General features: G+C 45.1%; 1 protein-coding gene across 1 annotated transcript in view; it reads right to left on the bottom strand.

The window, feature by feature from the left end:
- KDM7A (lysine demethylase 7A) overlaps positions 1–22,144 on the bottom strand; it is a 94,196-nt gene that overhangs the window by 17,975 nt on the left and 54,077 nt on the right. The window contains exons 3-11 of the mRNA XM_056517547.1: positions 14,882–14,999; positions 12,553–12,713; positions 9,885–10,026; positions 7,638–7,824; positions 7,348–7,510; positions 5,002–5,089; positions 4,547–4,653; positions 4,368–4,459; positions 2,272–2,361 (exon numbers count right to left, since the gene is read on the bottom strand). Of these exons, the coding sequence (XP_056373522.1) occupies positions 2,272–2,361; positions 4,368–4,459; positions 4,547–4,653; positions 5,002–5,089; positions 7,348–7,510; positions 7,638–7,824; positions 9,885–10,026; positions 12,553–12,713; positions 14,882–14,999 (1,148 nt within the window). The remainder of the gene's footprint in view (positions 1–2,271; positions 2,362–4,367; positions 4,460–4,546; positions 4,654–5,001; positions 5,090–7,347; positions 7,511–7,637; positions 7,825–9,884; positions 10,027–12,552; positions 12,714–14,881; positions 15,000–22,144) is intronic.

Consider the following 22,144-nt stretch of genomic DNA (forward strand, 5'->3'; position numbering starts at 1 on the left):
GTCCAACGTATTAGGTCTGGGCAATCTTTGACTACAGCATGGGAAGGCGCAGGCCACGCTGGGCAGAGGCAACCATTCCACACTCGGCGACGTTCTGTGCATCAGACGTTCCCGTTCATCAGAAAAGAACCTCCAAGCAAGAGTGGAATGCTTCGGGTGCTGAGAGACCAGGAATACCAGGTAGGGGTGAACGACAAATTTATTCCCAACATGCAACGAGTTTCGCGCCTTAGCGCTTCATCAGGCATATGCCTGATGAAGCGCTAAGGTGCGAAACTCGTTGCATGTTGGGAATAAACTTGTCGTTCACTCCTACCTGGTATTCCTGGTCTCTCAGCGCCCCAAGCATTCCACTCTTGCTTGGAGGTTCTTTTGTTTCTACAATGGTCTACATCGTGGACAGACGGCAGTGAGATTGTGCATCCCTGCTCTAATCCTAAATTGTGCTGGGGCCGGCACAACGCCATTCGGTAAGCGCCCATTCACATGAAGCGGTTATTGTGGTAACGCAGTAATACACTATGGAGCGCTTTATCTTTTTTGTTTCAGTGTTCATCAGAAAAGGGCTTGTGCACGGAACTTTGCTGAAGTGGTACAGTTGCCACGGCAACTCCACCACCCGGCGTGACCCGATTCTCCCCATGGGGGAGCTGAAGATTGTGCGGGCCTGAAACTTGGGACTTGTGCTTTACCCTATATTAAAAAATAAAAAAAGGCATTAAAAGGGGTAGTCCAGTGCTGAAAAACGTATCCCCTATCCTAAGGATTGGGGACAAGTTTCAGATCGCGGGGGGGGGGGGGGGGGGGGGGGTCCGACCGCTGGGAAACCCCCCCCCGTGATTTCCTGTACGGGGCCCTGGCTCGCTAGCCAGATCACGCCTCCTCAATACAACTCTATGGCAGAGCTGGAGATTGCCGAAGGCAACACTCCGGCTCTGCCATAGAGTTGTATTGAGGGGGCATGTCAGCCGCCGCTTCATGCGGTGGTCCACACGCCCCCTTCCCGTGGGCTGCCGGGGCCCCGTACAGGAGTTCGCGGGGGGCCCCAGAGGTCGGACCCCCCGCGATCTGAAACTTATCCCCTTATCCTTATGATAGGGGAAAAGTTTTTCAGCACTGGACTACCCCTTTAATAAATGCTTTTAATTTTTTTTTATCTGTATACAGTGGTCCCTCAAGTTACAATATTAATTGGTTCCAGGACGACCATTGTATGTTGGGACCATTGTATGTTGAGACCATAACTCGATGGAAACCTGGTAATTGGTTCTGAAGCCACCAAAATGTCATCCAAAAATAGGAAAAAAGTGAGGATTAAAGAAAAATAAGTAGATAACTAATATAGATAAAGCAAATCCTTAGATATAAAAGTAAGAAAGATCTGCTGGGAACTGTAATCACTGTGTAGGTCAGTGTTTCCCAACCATGGTGCCTCCAGCTGTTGGAAAACTACAACTCCCAGCATGTCCCAGCATGCTGGGAGTTGTAGTTTTTCAACAGCTGGAGGCACCCTGGTTGGGAAACAATGGTTTATGTAGAGGACAGGAGCTTCTTCAGGGTCCTATACAGTACACACAGTGTCCCAAATGGAGCCGCCCTTACTTGGTGTCCAAAAGAGCAGCTAACCCCGGCAGAGGTAAGGAGTAGTACAGAACTTGTAGTTCCTCGCTGCACTGTAGGGGGCGCTACCAGACAGCCAGTCAGTGCATGTAGTTCAGTAATAGAGGTGATCTACCAGTAAAATGCCCATTCTGATTGGTCAGTTCCTCCAGTTGTGACAGGTATCACAGATCTGGACTGTCTGTACATTGTATGTCGAGTCTGATTTCAAGTTACAATGGTCCAGAAAAGACCATTGTATGTTGAAACTATTGTATGTTGAGGCCATTGTAAGATGAGGGATCACTGTAAAACAAAAAAAAGATTGGAAAAAAAAAATGGAGAATGTTGATCATGAAAAACGTGATCCCATCTAAAAACATTGCCAAATTTTTATCGGACGCCCTTATGAGGAATGTTTACTTTATCAGATAAAGCGAGCGCTCTGGGACTAGCTGACCGTACATACCGCTGATGGGCCAACAGTCCACAATGAAGCCTCAGCTGGGGACAGGATGTATCTCATGTTCCCACATAGACTTTATGTATAAACGCTGCAGCACGGGAGGCCTGACCAGCTCGTATAAGACGTATCATATAGTGGGGGTCACCAAGGAGCAGGGCTGTACCCCCCTCCCCATGTGACATCCATACATAATATCAGGCTCTTACCTCCACAGAGCGAATCACTTTAGACAGCTCTTTAACAAGATTCCCGGGTCTGATGTTTTCTGGGATTTCAAAAGCGTGTTCTGCCACCGACTGCAAAGAGAGATGAGGGTTAAAGAATGTCCATGTGCGAAGCACGAACTCATGACATACTATTAATACAATAAAATAAAAAAACGGTATGTTGCTCACAATTAAAGGGGTACTCCGCTGCTCAGCGTTTGGAACAAACTGTTCCGAACGCTGGAGCCGGGAGCTCGTGACGTCATGGCCCGCCCCCATCAATGCAAGTCTATGGGAGGCGGCGTGATGGCTGTCACGCCCCCTCCCATAGACTTGCATTGAGGGGGTGGGGGCGTGACATCATGAGGGGGCGGGGCTATTATGTCACAAACTCCCGGCATCGGCTCCAGCCTTCAGAACAGTTTGTTCTAAACGCTGAGCAGCGGAGTACCCCTTTAAGTGTTAATAGATTAAAAGCCCTGTGTTCAGGATCCTTGACCACAGTGAAATGTAGTTACAAAGAGCGTCTCTCTCTCTCTCTCTCTGGAGACCTTTCCTGTCCTGCATTACGCAGACAGTCTATAGACTTGAATATACACGGGGTACAGTTTAAATGTGCACTCTCATTAAACCAATTTTTGCTATTGCACTCCTTTTGATAAATAAAAATCTTCCTAACGTACTTTGTTTTAAAGAAAATGAAGTTTTCTATGTTTTATTTGTGTTTAAAAAAGCTGCCACTAGGTGTCTCCCTACTTGTCCAGAGGACATTTCCCTCCATCTCTTGCACAGGCTTTGGACTCCTGCTGGCCTGGCAGAAGTCCAAAGTCAGGAAATGCTGCCTGGAGTGCTGTGGGCAAGGTTGGTGCATCCTTAGCCAATCACAGCTCACCTCACACACTGAACTGCTCTGGGCTGTGTGTAGCAGAGTGAGGGAGGAAGTTCTCCCCTGTATGGCTTCAGATGATGTCACGCCTGCTGGGGAACGCCCCTTCCCAGTCTGTGAATCTGACTGAGACTGAGCACAAAATACAGAGCAATGTCAAGGTAGAAAATTAGAAAAATAAATGCAGGGGGTGGTTTATCATGATGGGGCAGTGAATTAGGAGGATTATAAAATTTAACAAGATCATGAGAGGTTCTCTTTAATGCCTATCTGCCTGGTTTTGTTAGATTAACTCCCTCAGAGTGGTGTCAGTTATGATTATATTACTGTCATTAGTGCTTTCACTGCTGTTATTGAGCCCCTGAAAGCCCCCTCCATGGTGAACAGCTATTTCTTATTCTCTCGATTTCAGGGGGTAGGACCAGAGCTGAATTGTTTGGAAATAGTGCACACACCGAAACTTCCTCTCTTAGTTGCCTAACCAATCACAACACAGCCCCACACCCAGTCCTTACTGATATACTATGACATGGTGCTGTTAAAAGCACTGATATGCTGTCCTGAGGGATGATTTACACAGTACAGTACTAAAGACAGAATGTGTAGGAGAGAAAAAGGTGTTGGATGAGCAGAAATGCAAGAAATAGCTTCAGCACAGCAAGAGAGGGGTTACACTAGGTGCTGCTGAGAAGCTAAAAAAGAGCCGACGGGAGAGATAACACTGCAGCACTGTGGACATACAGTAGTAAGTACAGCTGCCCTGATCTTTAAATGGGAGGTCAGAGATGAGAGGGAAGCCTTGATTTACATTTGTGGATCATCTTCTTTGAGTAGACAAGATCAGTTTTCAGCTGGCCCAGGTGCTCTCCCTTTCCTGCTCAGAGCACATGGTTTAGTCCCGTCCCCACTTTATGTGTTTTGTCCTGGATCTCTCAGTTAAAAGAGACAAATTTCCCCTGACAAAGGGCAGATCGGAAGAAAACCAAAACACCTAGAGCTACTTTTTTTTCTTTCTTGGTTAGGAGACATTTTTGGTAAATTACATGATCTACAAATATGTTGGGAATCACATTGGCTATTAAATGGAGGGAAGTTGTTTGTGACCATTTTATCTTTCCTGTGGGGGTGCTGAAGGGAAGCTGAACATTTACTACATTGATCATTCACCACCCCATCCACTAAAACTCAGATCCCCAAACATGTCACTTACCTCTTTTTTCATCCAGCTCTTTAGAGCAGTGATCAATGCCTTCACACCTTGTTTTAAATAATTTGGAGGATGGAATCCATCTTCTCGTAGCTCTGGAGGAGGGAAAAGACAAATCGATAAGTTTGCCATCACCTATAATAAGACTTGTAGCCTTTCTTATCCCAGGACTGACTTTTTACCTTTCAAAGTTTCAAGTAGGTTTTTGGCCACAAACCAACAAATTGCCTCAAAAAAAGGGAACTTGAAGAGATCTGGGGTCTTCAGCCTTTTTTCCATCTCATAACACCTGAGGAAAAACCCAAATAGATAGGTAGCACATTGTTTTTTCTAGAGAACATTATAGTACAGCCACCAATAGGGACGGCTTACTGCATACTACGTATAAAGTAACACTAACCACATAAACAGTATGCTAAAGCGCCCCCTAGTGGAGGATGTTATGTAGTCAGAAATCTATAATTTAACTCTCTGTCTGACGCAGAGGATTTGGAGCTCTGTAGCAGAACTTTGTATTTCTAATATGTTATAAAATCAATAAGAACAGAATGTTGGACCTAAATTTGACCCAATGTTCATCGGTGGACAATCACTAGACAAAGTGGACAACCTCTGTCCAAATGTCGTAATGAACTACCTGAGCTGCATGCCAATGTTTAGGTTGTGCAGAAAGTTCCCACCAAAGGCCATGCAATCCTGAGACGTGAGGACAGCGTGAATCCAGCCTGAAAGCAAATGATATATATAAAGGTTAGACATATCCTTAATGCAAATAGACAGTAAAAAATAAAAAACACGTGGTCTTCCAGAGCAACCAATAACATCAGGCAACTTCTACTTTCTGCCAAATTCGAGGAGGCTGAAGGCGTTCTTCTGTTTCATGTCTGAGAGAAGTTCTGCAACCTTCATATATATATATATATATATATATTATTTTTATTTTTTATTTAAATGAATACAAAAGTACACCAAACATAAAACAAAGTAAAAGTCACATTGAAACAAAAAATCAGATAGTATGACATAACAGTAGGAGAAGAAGTAATTGCAGTTCAGTACAAATGGACATATACAACACATATGAGAACATTCACCCCTGAGGAACAAGAACCATTACTGAGAAGCAGGTGCTAGGGCGTCCCTGGAGAAATCTGTGGGGAGGGCAGTCAGTGGTAGAAGATCTACGCCAGGCGCCTCCACACTCTATCAAATGTTTTATCGCATTTAGGCTGTGATCACACGTTGTGGCTAATAAGCGGTATTGTGACTATTTACAGTGTTTTTTGGCGTAAATGGCCGAAATCGCTGTAGAAATGTATCATTTCGACCATTTGCCTACATAGTACAAATATAACCTAATCTTGTATTAGCTATCCCAACATCCTGTTTCTGAAATACGCAGCCTACACCTACGACATTCAATAGTCGGTCAACCCGGCATTCGTTTAGAGCGTCAGGTTCAGCGCCGGAGGCTCGTGACGTTACGGCCGCGCCCCCTCCCATAGACTTGCATTGAGGGGGTGTGCCCGTGCGCTGGATGTCTGGGGTGCCGTGCCGCAACAGAGATCGCTGGAGTCCCCTGCGACGGGACCCCTGCTATCAAAGACATCTTAGATTAGATGTCTAGGGCCAGAGTACCCCTTTAAGGTTAGGGCTATATGGCGCGTCATGCTGGTGTCATGTTGTGTGCTGCAATGCGGCCACATTGACAATCGCTGAACGAGATTTGGCGACACTCTCACAGTACAGTTACCATCTAGCTCTAGCCTTAAAGGGGTACTCCGCCCCTAGACATTTTATCCCCTATCCAAAGGATAGGGGATAAGATGTCTGATTGTGAGGGTCCAGCTGCTGGGGACCCTTGGGATCTCGGCTGCGGCACCCCAGACATCCGGTGCACAGAGCGAACTTCACTCCATGCCGGATGACTGGTGATGCGAAGTGGAGGCTCGTGATGTCACCCCCCCCCTCCCCCCCTCAATGAAAGTCTATGCAAGCTTGTGACGTCACGCCCCCTAAAACGGTGGGTGGAGCAGGGAGATCGCATTGGGGTCCCCAGCGGCAGGACCCCCCACGATCAGACATCTTATCCCCTATCCTTTGGATAGGGGATAAGATGTCTAGGGGCGGAATACCCCTTTAAAATGCATTATTTGGGAATAGAAAAATAAAGCTAATTTCTTCCAATCGAAGTACCACACCTTACAACTTGGTTCCATTTACTACAATGGAATTAAATCGCAATACCACACAAAACCTGAGGACAGGCATGGCGCTGTTTTTGGAAGTAAACTGCTCTGTTTTTTTCATCCTGGATAACCCATTTTTAGGTGGTAATAATGAAGGTACCGCCAAGTCTCAGTGTGAAGTCCCCCCTGATTCACAATAGTGAGGCCATTTTACAGAAAACTCCATGGAACTCTATGTTGCCCTTCTGAATCTAAAAACAGACATGGCGTATTTGTAAAAAATAACTAAACAAATAAACCCGCTGGGGCCAAATTTAACCTGGGAGTCAATAAGGGGAATATAAAACTACAAGGTGTTTTTGGTTAATTTTAGGTGTTTTTCCCACCATTTAGAGGCATTTGTAGGCTAGGTGGCAGTTTTCCAAAATCACAGCTGGATTTTAACTTCTTTTTACTTTTCTTCTTTTCCCGAAAGGGTGATGTTTTTTCTCCCATAGATTTCTATAGCTGATAAAAATGTCAAGTGCGCCTGTATGTTGGTGCTTTTCTTCAATAGGCATCGCTGAATCACATGACTAAAACAGCAAATTGAAAACTCCTATACTTGTCCACACGATTAAAAAAAAAAAAATTGCATCATAGAGGAGAAAAAATGAGGGGGCAGTTTTTTGTGGCTTTTTTTCATTAAACCAAAAAAAAAAGTTGTGTCTGTTTCGTAGTCTAATACCGACACTACGTGCAAAAAGTCATACAAGCACTGTTATATGTTATATCAGTATCTCACATTGATTTACCTGTTGGGAGAAAGAGTGTGTGCCCCTGTTTCAGCACACACTTATAACAGTTATCCACCTTGTCCCCGAAAAACTCCTCGCTTTGGATAACTGAAGAGCTCCATGATTCATACAGTGCCAGGTTCTCATCTGTGGGCTTTATCAAGTAAAAAATCTTTTCCCCCTGGAAACAGAAGCACACACACAGTTACTTCCTCCTTATAAATCATAAAACATGTGCAAGGTGTCCAAACTCTTCTCTAACTTTTCCATACATCATACCCAAATCTACCACGTGCTCTGACACTTACCCATAGGACGTGATACCAGACAGATGTTCCACCAAAGTCTATGTGAAAGTCGGTGTAGCTGTCCTCTACTCCCATGAGGCAATACTTTTGAACAAAGGGCTTTGTGAAGACGGAGTCGTCCGGCCAGTAATTCTCCACCCAAGAAAGCTTTTTACCAATATCTGGTACTTTCACCAACTCGGACATCCTGAAATGACAAACGAAGAAAACATGTCAGCCCAGGTAAAAAATACATTTTGCTTATGCAGTGCAGCATAGGCCATTACTAGAGAATAATGTAGAGGTTTTTGTGTATGCCTAGTGCTTACCTGTTTCAGCTAATGTGGCAGGCATGAGTTTTCAGCCCTACTGTTTGCAATTCCATCACTGAAATGATTTTCTAATGCTGCCTACATTTCTCTAGCTTGGGTGTGGTGTTTGATGACTGCACCTGGTCATCTTAATTAGGCTGCTGATGCTGAAGTTCCACCAGGTGAACTAATTAGACTCATAAGTGGGTTGGGGTCAGTTTACAGTATGTGAAGTTTTGACAGCAGCAGCAGTATGTAGATAGGGGAGGGGTCTGGGAGCTGCCAGGAGGATAATGAGGTCATCCTATAGTTCAGAGGAAGTCAACTGACCCAGCATAGATCAGTTCCTCTGACACATTAAAGGGGTACTCCGTTGCTCAGTGTTTGGAACAATGGAACAAACTGGCTGGAGCCAGCGCCGGGAACTGGTGACGTCACCCCCCGCCCCCTCAATGCAAGTCTATGGGAGGGTCACGCCCCCCCGGGCATGACTTCATGAGGGAGCGTGGCTATGACATCACGAGCTCCCGGAGCTGGCTCCAGGGTTCGGAACACGTTGTTCCAAACGCTGTGCAGCGGAGTACCCCTTTAAGCACAGATTTTCTGTAGGTCAGATCTGTGATCACATGATCCATGTCTTACACAAAGTCACTAGCCGTCACCCAAAAATAAAATAACTTAGAAGGGAATAGGGATCGACCGATATCGTTTTTTTAGGGCCGATACCGATAATCGGTGGAGGTTAGGGCCGATGGCCGATAACTTATACCGATATTCCTGTATAAGTTATCGGCTATTTATCCCCCCGCCAAACACCGCTGCAGATCATTGATTTAAAGCGGGCGCTTTAAATCAATGCACTGCGGTGGCTTTTGCGGTGCCATAGGCCGCCGCCACCTGCTTCTCTCCCCCTGCCTGTCCGGGGGTCCTGAGACCTATAACCGGCACCGCTCCCCCCGCCGCACCGTGCATAGGGGTGCCTCCAGCTGTTGCAAAACTACTACTCCCAGCATGCCCGGACAGCCGTTGGCTGTCCGGGTATGCTGAGAGTTGTAGTTTTGCAACAGCTGGAAGGCCTCAACAGCTGGAGGGCCTACTGTAGGTATAGTATATTATACAGACCCCTGTCCATCCCAGAACCCTGACTCACCTTCCCAGTTGCTGCAGGGACCGTCCGGGGAGGGTGGTCCGGGCCATCCATCCTTCCTGTAGTGTCCGGCGGCATTCCGGGTGGAGGGTGAACCGTTCTGGGCTGTCCTTCTTCTCCGTGGGTCCTCTTCTCCACTCGGGGCAGGCTCCGGCCTAGTAACGCTGCATAGACGCCGCTGCGCAGTGAAGCCCGTGCGCAGTGATGCACCTGACGTCACGGAGTAGCGGCGTCTATGCAGCGTACTAGGCCGGAGCCTGCCCCGAGTGGAGAAGAGGACCCACGGAGAAGAAGGACAGCCCAGAACGGTTCACCCTCCACCCGGAATGCTGCCGGACACTACAGGAAGGATGGATGGCCCGGACCACCCCCATTACGGGTAAGTTTAATTTTTTTTATTGACTCGGAGGGTGGGGGAGGGGCCCGACCGGTATAGCGGTATGGGCAAAAAATCCATACCGTGGGAGAAAAAAAAAAACGGTATCCGGTTCATACCGGTATACTGCCCAGCACTAAACGGTGGGGGGTGCGACGCGGTGGGTCGGGGGGGGGGGTTCATTATCGGCAAGGTAATTGCCGATACCGATAATGCCCAAAATCGTCATTATCGGCCGATAATATCGGCCATACCGATAATCTGTCGATCCCTAGAAGGGAATATTAACTCTTTATATTGTCAAGATTCCTACAAGACCCAAAAAACACTAAAACATTTTTTAATACATAGCGAAAATGTATTCTTCAATTTACTTTTATTCTTCTTCATTTTGAAGGTTTACTGAATCAATTCTGCGTCGGTAAAGAACTTACTTGGTGTCGGAGAACTCCAGGCTGATGACGTTTAATACTTTTGGTCGCTCGGGGTTCATGAAGTATTTTACAAAGTTTCGGAGCTTCATCTTGCTGTCGGCTTGCCTCGCCACATCGATGACGTCGATGATCTTATCCCCACCTGTAGGAAGAACACAGCACATTATAAAAAGGTTCAGATGGGCGAACACAGACTGCAAAAACAAAAAAAAAAAACGCAGAATTACCATAAAACACAACTTTATTGTGTGAACACAACCTGTAGGGAACAAGAATGTATGGGACTACAACATGACCCTGCTGGGCCTCCATAGGCAGAGCCGCAGAGCTAAATCAATCCTAAACTGATGGCACAGCCCTATGCCAGCATTTTATAAGATGGGTTCAGCCCTTTATAGGGGTACTCCGGTGGAGAACTTTATTTTTTTAAATGATCTGGTGCCAGAAAGTTAAACACATTTGTAAATTACTTCTATTAAAAAATCTTAATCCTTCCTGTACTTATTAGCTGCTGAATACTACAGAGGAAATTATTTTCTGTTTGGAACACAGAGCTCTCTGCTGACATCATGAGCACAGTGCTCTTTGCTGACATCTCTGTCCATTTTAAGAACTGTCCAGAGTTGGAGAAAATCCCCATAGCAAACGTATGCTGCTCTGGACAGTTCCGAAAATGGACAGAAATGTCAGCAGAGAGCACTGTGTTCATGATTCAGCAGAGAGCTCTGTGTTCAAAAAAAGAATATAAATTTCTTCTGTAGTATTCAGCAGCTAATAAGTACTGGAAGGATTAAGATTTTTTAATAGAAGTAATTTACAAATTTGTTTAACTTTCTGGCACCAGTTGATTAAAAAATAAATAAATAAAGTTTTCCACTAGAGTACCCCTTTAACCCCTTAGCAATTCATCCCAAGCTGTAATTGGGTTTCAAGAAAACAGAGGCAGCTCTGCCCTCCTGCAACTTTTAATGTCTTAAAGGGGTACTCCGGTGGAAAACTTTTTTTTTTTTTTTAAATGAACTGGTGCCAGAAAGTTAAAAAGATTTGTAAATAACTTCTATTTAAAATTTTTTTAATCCTTCCACTACTTATTAGCAGCTGTATGCTAGAGAGGAAATTATTTTCTTTTTGAAAAAAAAACGTTATAATTAGTTTTTCAACGTGGTATAAAAAAACTAACAGCACATCATTGCTACTGCCGGATCCACTTTATTTATTCGGCACGTGAATGCTGTAAAAACACCAGGATAGCTTTTTCTGTAAAACTTGTCCCCAAAAAACAGGAATATAAAAAAATAAATAAAATAAAAAAAAGTCATCATAAAGCCATATGTATCTCTCTAATCTAATTCTTCCAGCTCATGAAAAAATACATAAAACGTGACAAAAAACAGATTTATCCAACTCCTCCGAGCTGTTTGATGTGGATACAGCAGCGAATCGTCGTGACCAAGGCGACCTCTTTTTAATTTCGGTGGTCTCCAGGGGCCGGAGCCTACTCCTACCTACGTCTGGCACACAGCGCTACCTGATCTGCGGCGCATCTCAGACTGAACGCATTAACTTGCGTGTCGCTTCACCCATGGGCATTATGCCATCTGCTGTCCTGATGGCGTGCCATGCCAAGGAACCGTTCCGGAGTATCGAATAATTGCAACGATAAAGTACAGATAAACAAGTCAGAGGCGCAATCCTATTCCAGACGTAATAAGCGGCCAAATTGAAATGGGAAATCAGCCAAGGATAGATTAAAAAGCCTGGCATCCCCCCGTCAGAACGTGGAACGAAGGGAGAACATATTGCAGATTAATCCTATGGAAATCCCACGACGGCGCAGAACGAGCGCGCGGAGACGATCTTCACATAATGTATGGTTCAGATGGCGTCATCTAATTATATCGTATCCGCGGCTCACATCTGTGCAGCGACACCGCAATGGACACTGAATCATCTGACACAATTACTAGCAATGGATTTTTATGGGTGCGAGAATCCGAAATGATGAGGCTGGAAAGGAAAAATAACCTCATTTTTTTTCCAACTGTCTACAAAAAGTCGATGAACAGTTGTCTATATCTGAGATTGGTGGCTAGAAGGTAACCTAAGGTACATAGAGATGCCATTTAAAATCACTTTGGTTTCAGGTTATATGACAGCAATGCACTGTGGGAGCCAAGACAAGAGTTGCCCCGCTAGAAATGGGGCGCCATTATTGTTATGTGCAATTTGGGGTGGCCTATGTTCTCCTCAAGACACTGGTGTCAGGTTGCGCACACTACATCACCAGCGGCAATAGTAAAACCAGTGCTAAGTAGAGGTCCTCTAAGTGAATTGTCATTCCTAACACTGACAATAGAAAATAAATGAGGCCTACACAACAAAACTGTGTAAGACTGTCCTTGTTGCCCATAGCAACCAGTGTTTAATTTATAACTGCTCAGAAAAAATGAAAGCTGTGCTCTGATTGGATGTCATGGGTAACAAAGTCTTCCTGTTGGGCCTCGTATCACAGTATCTGTTGCCCATGGCAACCAGTCAGAACTCTGCTTTCAAATCCCAAATAAACTGCTGAGGTAAAATGAAAGCTGTAAATGGTTGCTATGGGCAGCACAGACAGTCTTACTGTTCTACACATTTGAAACATTGGGGTCTATAACTGTATTCTTACCGACATAGCGCTCCACGTCCATAACCGAGAAAGAGGGAGGTGGCAGTCTAAGGCCCAGGCCGTCCATCTGCGACACGATAATCGGGCTGTTGAATCCATGCTTCTCTAAGTACCGCTGTGTCAGCTGGCTGCCGTTCATCCGTAAAATAATATCGTCAGCGCTGCAAGATAAATAATATAAATATACTTAATATATAAAGATATACACTGCTCAAAAAAATAAAGGGAACACTAAGATAACACATCCTAGATCTGAATGAATGACCGAATCGTATGAAATACTTTCGTCTTTACATAGTTGAATGCGCTGACAACAAAATCACACAAAAATTATCAATGGAAACCAAATGTATCAACCCACGGAGGTCTGGATATGGAGTCACACTCAAAATCCATGTGGGAAACCCCACTACAGGCTGATCCAACTTTATGTAATGTCCTTAAAACAAGTCACAATGAGGCTCAGTAGTGTGTGTGGCCTCTACGTGCCCGTATGACCTCCATACAACGCCTGGGCATGCTCCTGATGAGGTGGGGGATGGTCTCCTGAGGGATGTCCTCCCAGACCTGGACTAAAGCATCCGCCAACTCCTGGACAGTCTGTGGTGGATGGAGCGAGACGTCCCAGATGTGCTCAATCGGATTCAGGTCTGGGGAATGGGCGGGCCAGTCCATAGCATCAATGCCTTCCTCTTGCAGGAACTGCTGACACACTCCAGCCACATGAGGTCTAGCATTGTCTTGCATTAGGAGGAACCCAGGGCCAACCGCACCAGCATATGGTCTCACAAGGGGTCTGAGGATCTCATCTCGGTACCTAATGGCAGTCAGGCTACCTCTGGCAAGCACATGGAGGGCTGTGTGGCCCCCCAAAGAAATGCCACCCCACACCATTACTGACCCACCGCCAAACCGGTCATGCTGGAGGATGTTGCAGGCAGCAGAACATTCTCCAAAGCGTCTCCAGACTCTGTCACATCTGTCACTTGTGCTCAGTGTGAAGCTACTTTCATCTGTGAAGAGCACAGGGTGCCAGTGACGAATTTGCCAATCTTGGTGTTCTCTGGCAAATGCCAAACGTCCTGCACGGTGTTGGGCTGTAAGCACAACCCCCACCTGTGGACGTCGGGCCTCATACCACCCTCATGGAGTCTGTTTCTGACCGATTGAGTGGACACATGCACATTTGTGGCCTGCTGGAGGTCATTTTGCAGGGCTCTGGCAGTGCTCCTCCTTGCACAAAGGCAGAGGTAACGGTCCTGCTGCTGGGTTGTTGTCCTCCTACGGCCTCCTACACTTCTCCTGATGTACTAGCCTGTCTCCTGGTAGCGCCTCCATGCTCTGAACACTACGCTGACAGACACAGCAAACCTTCATGCCACAGCTCGCATGGATGTGCCATCCTGGATGAGCTGCACTACCTGAGCCCCTTGTGTGGGTTGTAGACTCCATCTCATGCTACCACAAGAGTGAAAGCCCCGCCAGCATTCAAAAGTGACCAAAACATCAGTCAGGAAGCATAGGAACTGAGAAGTGGTCTGTGGTCACCACCTGTAGAACCACTCCTTTATTGGGGGATGTTGCTAATTGCCTATAATTTCCACCTGTTGTCTGCTCCATTTGCTCAACAGCATGTGAAATTGATTGTCAATCAGTGTTGCTTCCTGAGTGGACAGTCTCTCTCCATTCACAACACACCAGTGCCTAGCAGAGCCAAATGTTCATGTGTATGGAGGGATCGAAAGAGACAGTCATTCGGCTGATCTGCTATCTCATGAATATTGGTACCGTAAAGGGGTACTCCACCGCTAGACATCTTATCCCCTAGCCAAAGGATAGGGGATAAGATGTCTGATTGCGGGGTTCACGCCGCTGGGGACCCAGTGTTCTCAGCTGCAGCACCCCAGACATCCGGTGTATGGAGTCAACTTCACTCTGTGCCAGATGACTGGCGCTGTGGGGCGGAGGCTCGTAACGTCATGGTCACACCCCACTCATGAAATCATGGCCACGCCCCCTCAATGCAAGTCTATAGGAGGGGGCGTGACGGCCGTCACGCCCCCTCCCATAGACTTGCATTGAGGGGGCGTGACCGTGACGTCACGAGTCTCCGTTGCTGCACCCGATGCTCTGAACGAACGCCGGGTGCCGCAGGGAGATCGCAGTGGTCCCCAGCGTTCAGACATCTTCTCCCCTATCCTTTGGAAAAGGGCAATAAGATGTCTAGGGGCGAAGTACCCCTTTAACCTTGGTGATAAGTCATTTCAAATGGTTACTTAAGCCAAACCAACCTCTTTGATGGTGCACCACTTGGCGCCACCATACATACCTTGGAAAGGACCGTGCCCGGAGTTGCTGCACAAAGGTTCTTGTTCCTGCTTGCACTGGCTTGGTGCCATCATCTGCCTCTGTGTAGTCATGTCTATGCCAGTTCCTCCTCTTCTTCACTACAAGGAGGCAGTGATAACAAATATTTAGTAGATACAATGGCGAAAGAACAATGACAATTAACCAGTTTACACTCATATGTTAAAGAAAAGGGGGAGAGAAAACTACAATAAGTATAAGACCACAGATGGAGAATTCTTCAAGAGATTGTTCCGTAATGGTGAAATACGTTGGGAAGTGACCACTTTCCTCCCTCACACCCATCGGTGGTGACTACAGCATCCCCCTAAGCATATTGTTTTGCTAATTTGTAATATACTTTGAGCTTCGGGATATCCACTTGCTACCAGTGAATGGAAACAATTAGGGAATGAATACTGACAGAGGTACACGGTGAGGTACAGTGTATACTACAACACTATGGGGCTTTACCCCCATAACAATCTTTTGTCAGTACAGTGTACAGTCAAGTTAAAGGGGTACTCCGGTGGAAAACAATTTTTTTCAAATCAACTGGTGCCAGAAAGTTAAACAGATTTGTAAATTATTTCTATATAAAAATCTTAACCCTTCCAGCACTTATTGGATGCTGTATGTTCCAGAGGAAGTTCTTTTCTTTTTGAATTTCTTTTCTGTCTGACCACAGTGCTCTCTGCTGACACCTCTGTCCATGTCAGGAACTGTTCAGAGCAGGAGAGGTTTGCTATGGGGATTTGCTCCTGACATGGCCAGAGGTGTCAGCAGAAAGAACTGTGGTCAGACAGAAAAGAAATCTAAAAAGAAAAGAACTTCCTGTGGATTAAGATTTTTAAATAAAAGTAATTTACAAATCTGTTTAACTTTCTGGCACCAGTTGATTTAAAGTGTACCTGTCGTCAACAAAAACTTTTTATATCATGTAGATAATACCATTATATGTATATTTGTAATATACATTGGTTAAAAAATGTGTATATTTTTGTCCCTGCAGCTATTGCATGTGTGTCTCTATGAGGAGTCCAAATACAGGAAGTGAGGGTGGACAAGCAGGGCTCTGTGCACCAAGAAAAAGCAGGACAGTGTGCACTGAGGCTCTATGACATGCTCCTGGCTCATATATCAGGATGATTGACAAGCCAGGAGTCTGCACACATCCCTGCTTGTCCTGCCCTCACTTCCTGTTTTTGGACTCATCATAGAGACACAGACAAAAGCTACAGGGACAGCATTTTTTCACACAAAAATATACACAATTTTTAATCAATGTATATTACAAATATACATATAATGGTATTCTCTTCATTATATAAAACTTTTTGTTGACGACAGATACACTTTAAAAAATATATAGTTTTCCACCGGAGTACCCCTTTAAGGAGGCCAATTGATTCTGTGGTGGTGCATGCTATCCCTGTCTGACAGAAAAGGATAAGATCCGCCATGTAATCGTCATCTACAATAAGAGACACTACAAGAATGAGGAAGAGTCATGCAGCAACGTCAAGGAACCAATACTGATCAAGACGACCGACACAGGGTGCAGCAGAAGATATCTCGGCACATAAATGATGCAGGTTTGGTGGAAATGGAAGACTGCACATTAATATTCCTTTAGGGTGCGTTCCCACATGGCGTATACGCAGCGTATTTCACTCTGTGCAAAGTTTACGGCAGCAGCGGGAAATACGCTGCGTATTTCTTGCTCACTATACACACAGGGCTTTCCGGCGCCAGCCCTATGTGTGTAGTGAGTTTTGGAGGCGGGGCCGTGTGTGGGCGTGACTGATGCGCGGCTCCGCCTCCAAAACTCACTGCACACATAGGACTGCCGCCGGAAAGCCCTGTGTGTATAGTGAGCAAGGAATACGCAGCGTATTTCCCGCTGCTGCCGTAAATTTTGCGCAGCGTGAAATATGCTGCGTATACGCCAGGTGGGAACGCACCCTTACTCTGGCAACTCCAATGAATGAGCAACCCAAAGCAAAATGTGATGATCTGTCATGCAGTCTTGATAAGATCAACTCATTTGTGAAAGAAAAGAAGCTCATTGAGCACCAAAATGGGTCCATGGGTTATGGGTGTGGTATCGCAGCTCAGCCAAATTCTATTCCTTGGGGTAGAAATGAAATGTACCACACAACCCATGGACGGGCCAAAAACCCACTCCCACTGGAGGATTTAGAACCAAATGGATCAACAAAGATGATGACTATGTCCAACACGGAGGAGATTATACAGATTCTGATGGAAAAGATCCAGCTTGGCCTGCTCGGTTACCAGCGTGATGAACCCAAGAAGTGACTAAGTGATGGGCCGACTGTAGAGGTATCTGTGTGGTAAAATGCTCATACGCTTTAGATAGCTGTTGGAACACTTTTTTAGGCTAAAGGTTCATTCTTTCAACTCTTCTCAATAGGGAATGTGGAACAGGCCACAGCTAGACACCACCGGTGGGCAACAATGGACTAGGCATGATGAAAACCAATATCTCCAACCCTTCTTTTCTCTGAACAGTCCCACGGAAGGAAAGTCACCTCCCCACCCCCCTCCTCAATACACATTAGAGGATTGACTGGTCCCATCAATATAAGCAGGCAATCTAAATCTAAAGTTTAGGGCCGCCATGACACCAAAAATCCATCTATAAGACAAGGATATCCAAAAGACAAATAAGCCCAAAGACAACTAACGCCTTTCCATGTTACTACAAGGTGTTAAAAAAAAAACTTTCTGGGGCATTTCTGGAAAAACAAAAACAAGAAAAACATGATTTAAAAAAAAAAAAAATGAAGTAACTGGTGGACTAAAGGGATGCATATGTGTGAAAACAAAACAACACACACGCGCATGCATACATGTATATGGAAACCATCATTAAAGGGGTACTCTGCTGCTCAGTGTTTGAAACAAACTGACGTAGTGACGTCATAGCCCTGCCCCCTCATGGTGTCACGCCCCGCCCCCTCAATGCGAGTCTATGGGAGGGGCCTTACAGCCGTCACACCCCCTCCCATAGACTCGCATTGAGGGGGCGGGGGGTGACATCATGAGGGGGTGGGGCTATGACGTCACGAGCTCCCTGCGCCGGCTCCAGCGTTCAGAACAGTTTGTTCCAAACGGTGAGCAGCAGAGTACCCCTTTAACAAATCAAACAGCCCACATAAAGCAATGCAAGAAATGGAGTCAGTGTACGGCGGTCGCAAGCAAATTTAGGCACAGAGCGTGACATCACAGCCATGTTAGTAAACACAAAATACTGCAATCATAGTAAATAAAGAGACTGAAAACTATTTGGTAGCAGAAAAAAAAAAAAAGAAAAACAGAAAAGATGATTTACAAATCAGAGCGGAGATGCCAGGTATAGCATGTACCAGGGGGCGTAAACTAAGAATTTGGATTGGCCATTAGACCCAAGTGGAGCTCCATCACAAATGCAAAAGGTATTTTTTTTTTTAATCCAGTCAATTTATCAGATTACCGTATATCTGTAGATTTTTCAAATTTCGTTTATTAGAGAATCTTTATGGTAAACCTTTCCCTCTGATCTAAAATTGTTCTTTTTGTCTACATTTCAATAAAGCAAAGATTTGTGCCGCACCCAACCCCCCTTTTCTCTTTTTTTCTAGGACAATAAAACATCAATAATTTAAGTTCCCAATGAATTAATAAGATCTCCGCTTGGTTTCTAATGTGGAGAAGACAATAGTGATCACTAAAACAGCATCTTGAAGAGGTTCTCCATTCAAAAACATCAATTTTTTAAGAAGCCATGTGGCCACCCTGCTTAATTTACTATGCAGGTTCCCCTACGTGTAGGTCTACACATTGCAAGCATGGAAAACTTTGGGTAGAGGTCAAACCTATCGGGAAAACACTTTATCTTTTCACACCGAACCCCTAGACGGTTTAGCCAATTAATTCAAATATGTCCTCTTCAAATCTCGTACTGGAGGAGGGTTTTTGGGATGGTTATGTGGTTTGGCACCAAAGCATGGGTACTGTTAAAGGGGTACTCCACTGGCAAACTTTTTTATTTTTTTTAAATCAATTGGTTCCAGAAAAATAAACAGATTTGTAAATGACTTCTATTAAAAAAAAAATCTTAATCCTTCCAGTACTTATCAGCAGCTGTTATGATCCACAGGAAGTTCTTTTCTTTTTGAATTTCCTTTCTGCCTGACTACAGTGCTCTCTGCTGACACCCCTGTCCATTTTAGGAACTGTCCAGAGTACAAGCAAAACCCCATAGAAAACCTACCCTGCTCTGGACAGTTCCTAAAATGGACAGGGGTGTCAGCAGAGAGCACTGTGGTCAGGCAGAAAAGAAATTCAAAAAGAAAAGAACTTCCTGTGGATCAGGGATCGACCGATATAGATTTTTTACAGGCGATACAGATATTCTGCGAACTTTCCGGCCGATAGCCGATAACTTATGCCGATATTCCGTGCATTTCAGGACCCCCTGCCTGTCCTGGGGTCCTGAGTCCCGGGGTCCGCGCTACTTCTAGGTCCGGCAGCGTCCTGCGCTGTCACTGTGCACAGCAACAGCGCAGGATGCCGCAGGAGTCAGAAGTAGCGCGGACCCCGGGAACAGGTAATTATAACACCGGGGATGGGTGAGGCAATGGGGCAGCGGCGGCATGTGGCCAGAGGATAGGCAGGGGGATCGGGCAGCGGCGGTGGTCGGACTCAGGACAGGCAGGGGGAGAAGCGGGCGGCTGCGGTCTCTGGCACAGCAAAAGCCGCTGCAATTCATTGATTTAAAGTGCCTGCATTATCAGCAAGGTAATTGCTGATACCGATAACTTAGAAAATCGTGAATATCGGCCAATAATATCAGCCAAACCAATAATCTGTCGATCCCTATTGTGGATCATAACAGCAGCTGATAAGTACTGGAAGGCTAAGATTTTTTTAATAGAAGTCATTTACAAATCTGTTTAACTTTCTGGCTCAAATTGATTTAAAAAAGAAAAGATTATATATATATATATATATATATATATATATATATATATACGGGATGAGTATTTAACTCAGGGAGAGTTCACCACTCCTGGTGTGACGGAGCTTTCAAGGGCCACTAAGCACTCCGCAGGCATTCTGGGTAGGGGAATATGCAAATCAGCTCATTACATCACCTTCTCAGGCGATGTTCCCTGGTATCAGCTTAGCTCCAGTTACGGAATATAAAAAGCTAATCGGGATTAGTGCCAAGCCAGAACTCTCTCTCCAGAAGGAAAAAGAGTACCCATCTGCAGACAGCTGTTTTGGGGTTCTTGCCCCTCGTCAGTACAGAGCAGGGTGACCTGGCTTGGCTGAGATAAGGCCCCTCATCTCAGCCAAGCCAGGCCACCCTGCTCTGTACTGACGAGGGGCAAGAACCCCGAAACAGCTGTCTGCAGATGGGTACTCTTTCCTTCTGGAGAGAGAGTTCTGGCTTGGCACTAATCCCGATTAGTTTTTTATATTCCGTAACTGGAGCTAAGCTGATACCAGGGAACATCGCCTGAGAAGGTGATGTAATGAGCTGATTTGCATATTCCTATATATATATATATATATATATATATATATATATATATATATATTCCAGTGGTGTACCCTTTTAAGAGTCTTTTACAGGTCCAGAGGTGGCAGTACTGGTATGGTAATCCCACAGAGAAGATCAGAGAGGATTAGCCATAGAGTCCCACCAAAACCTGGAGAGACCAGCCTCAAATATGTCCCTGAATGGGCGATCTGGATCCTCACACCCATTACGAATGGTATGGAAATGACCATCTTGTAAGGGGTCAATAATTTTTGGAACACACAATAACTCTACTTAATTTTCTGCTAGATCACACCAGGGGAACATTGTATTGTACTGCCAGATGGACCCTTGGACCTACTGTGTAGACACATGAGGCATACAACAGTCTGGCACCTGCACAGCAAACACTTTTTAGGTAGTTGCTAGCTTAACATAACCATTAACACGTCAAAATTATTTTTTTTACCTACCACTTAAAGGGGTACTCCGCTGCTCAGCGCTTGGAACAAACTGTTCTGAACGCTGGAGCCGGCGCCGGGAGCTCGTGACATCATAGCCCTGCCCCCTCATGACGTCACGCCCCACCCCCTCAATGCAAGTCTATGGGAGGGGGCGTGACGCTGTCCATAGACTTGCATTGAGGGGGTGGGGCGTGATGTCATGAGGGGGTGGGGCTATGATGTCACGAGCTCCAGGCACCAGCTTCAGCTTTAAACGCTATGGCCAGATGAAGAGGCCTCTACTCTACTACCAAGTCAACCATACAATACATTATAGGAGGATAAGCCAATGTTGATCATTTTGATGGCTCTGAAGAGTAAAACCCCCCAAAAAAGGGTAAATAAAAACAGCAAAGGTTTTCCAACTGGGAGAAGTTGGAGGACTTGATGATATATCTCCATCCAAAAAGAAGGAAAGACCCTGCCTCCTTCTACAGAGGTAGTGGATTCCAGCACTGACCGATTACTCTATGGAACCAATCTTTAGAAGATCTAATTCCAGGCAGAAAGTTCTTTTTGGATTTGTATCTACTTTTTGGTAAGATCATGTGGAACAAGTGTGGAAAAAGTGTGATTTATTTTTTTTTTAAATTTAGTTATTAAACACAACGAGAACAAAAAAATAACATGGATCTGGATAAACGCAAGTTTGGACTCTCGAAACCTCTTTAGTTCATCACCATCATGATCAACATAGGATATTATCTGTTTTATCGTTGAAACCAAACAAAGTTGGAAATTTTACGAGTTTACCATTTTTTTCTGATATAAAAATAAAAAAATCTAAAAAAACTGTTCTCAAAATGAAGGTAAAGTTGGCCAAAACTTCATGTCAACCATATGTCCTTTATAATATCAATATTGGTCCTCTTCGCTTCGAAGATAACCCATGACTGGAGTCACGGTCACAACAACACAGTCCTACGGTTGAGTAAAAGACCCTCCGATAGGTACTGGTCAGGGCCGGCGAGTAGCTTGCAGTTAATCCAGTAGGGGGCACTGCAGATTTAAGAACACACTATGTACCTAGAAGAGAAAATAGAGAACAAATTATTGAAGTTTTTCATTAACAGAAAGCTCCGAGACGCTGGGAATTCCTTGTTGTTCCGACGCAGGAAGGCCAAAGCTCCATCAGTACAGTGAAGCAGATTTTTCTTTCTGAATATTACAGTAATGCCCTATTCACACC

The sequence above is a fragment of the Hyla sarda genome, chromosome 4 (genome assembly GCF_029499605.1).
Source record: "Hyla sarda isolate aHylSar1 chromosome 4, aHylSar1.hap1, whole genome shotgun sequence".
Lineage (NCBI taxonomy): Eukaryota > Metazoa > Chordata > Amphibia > Anura > Hylidae > Hyla > Hyla sarda.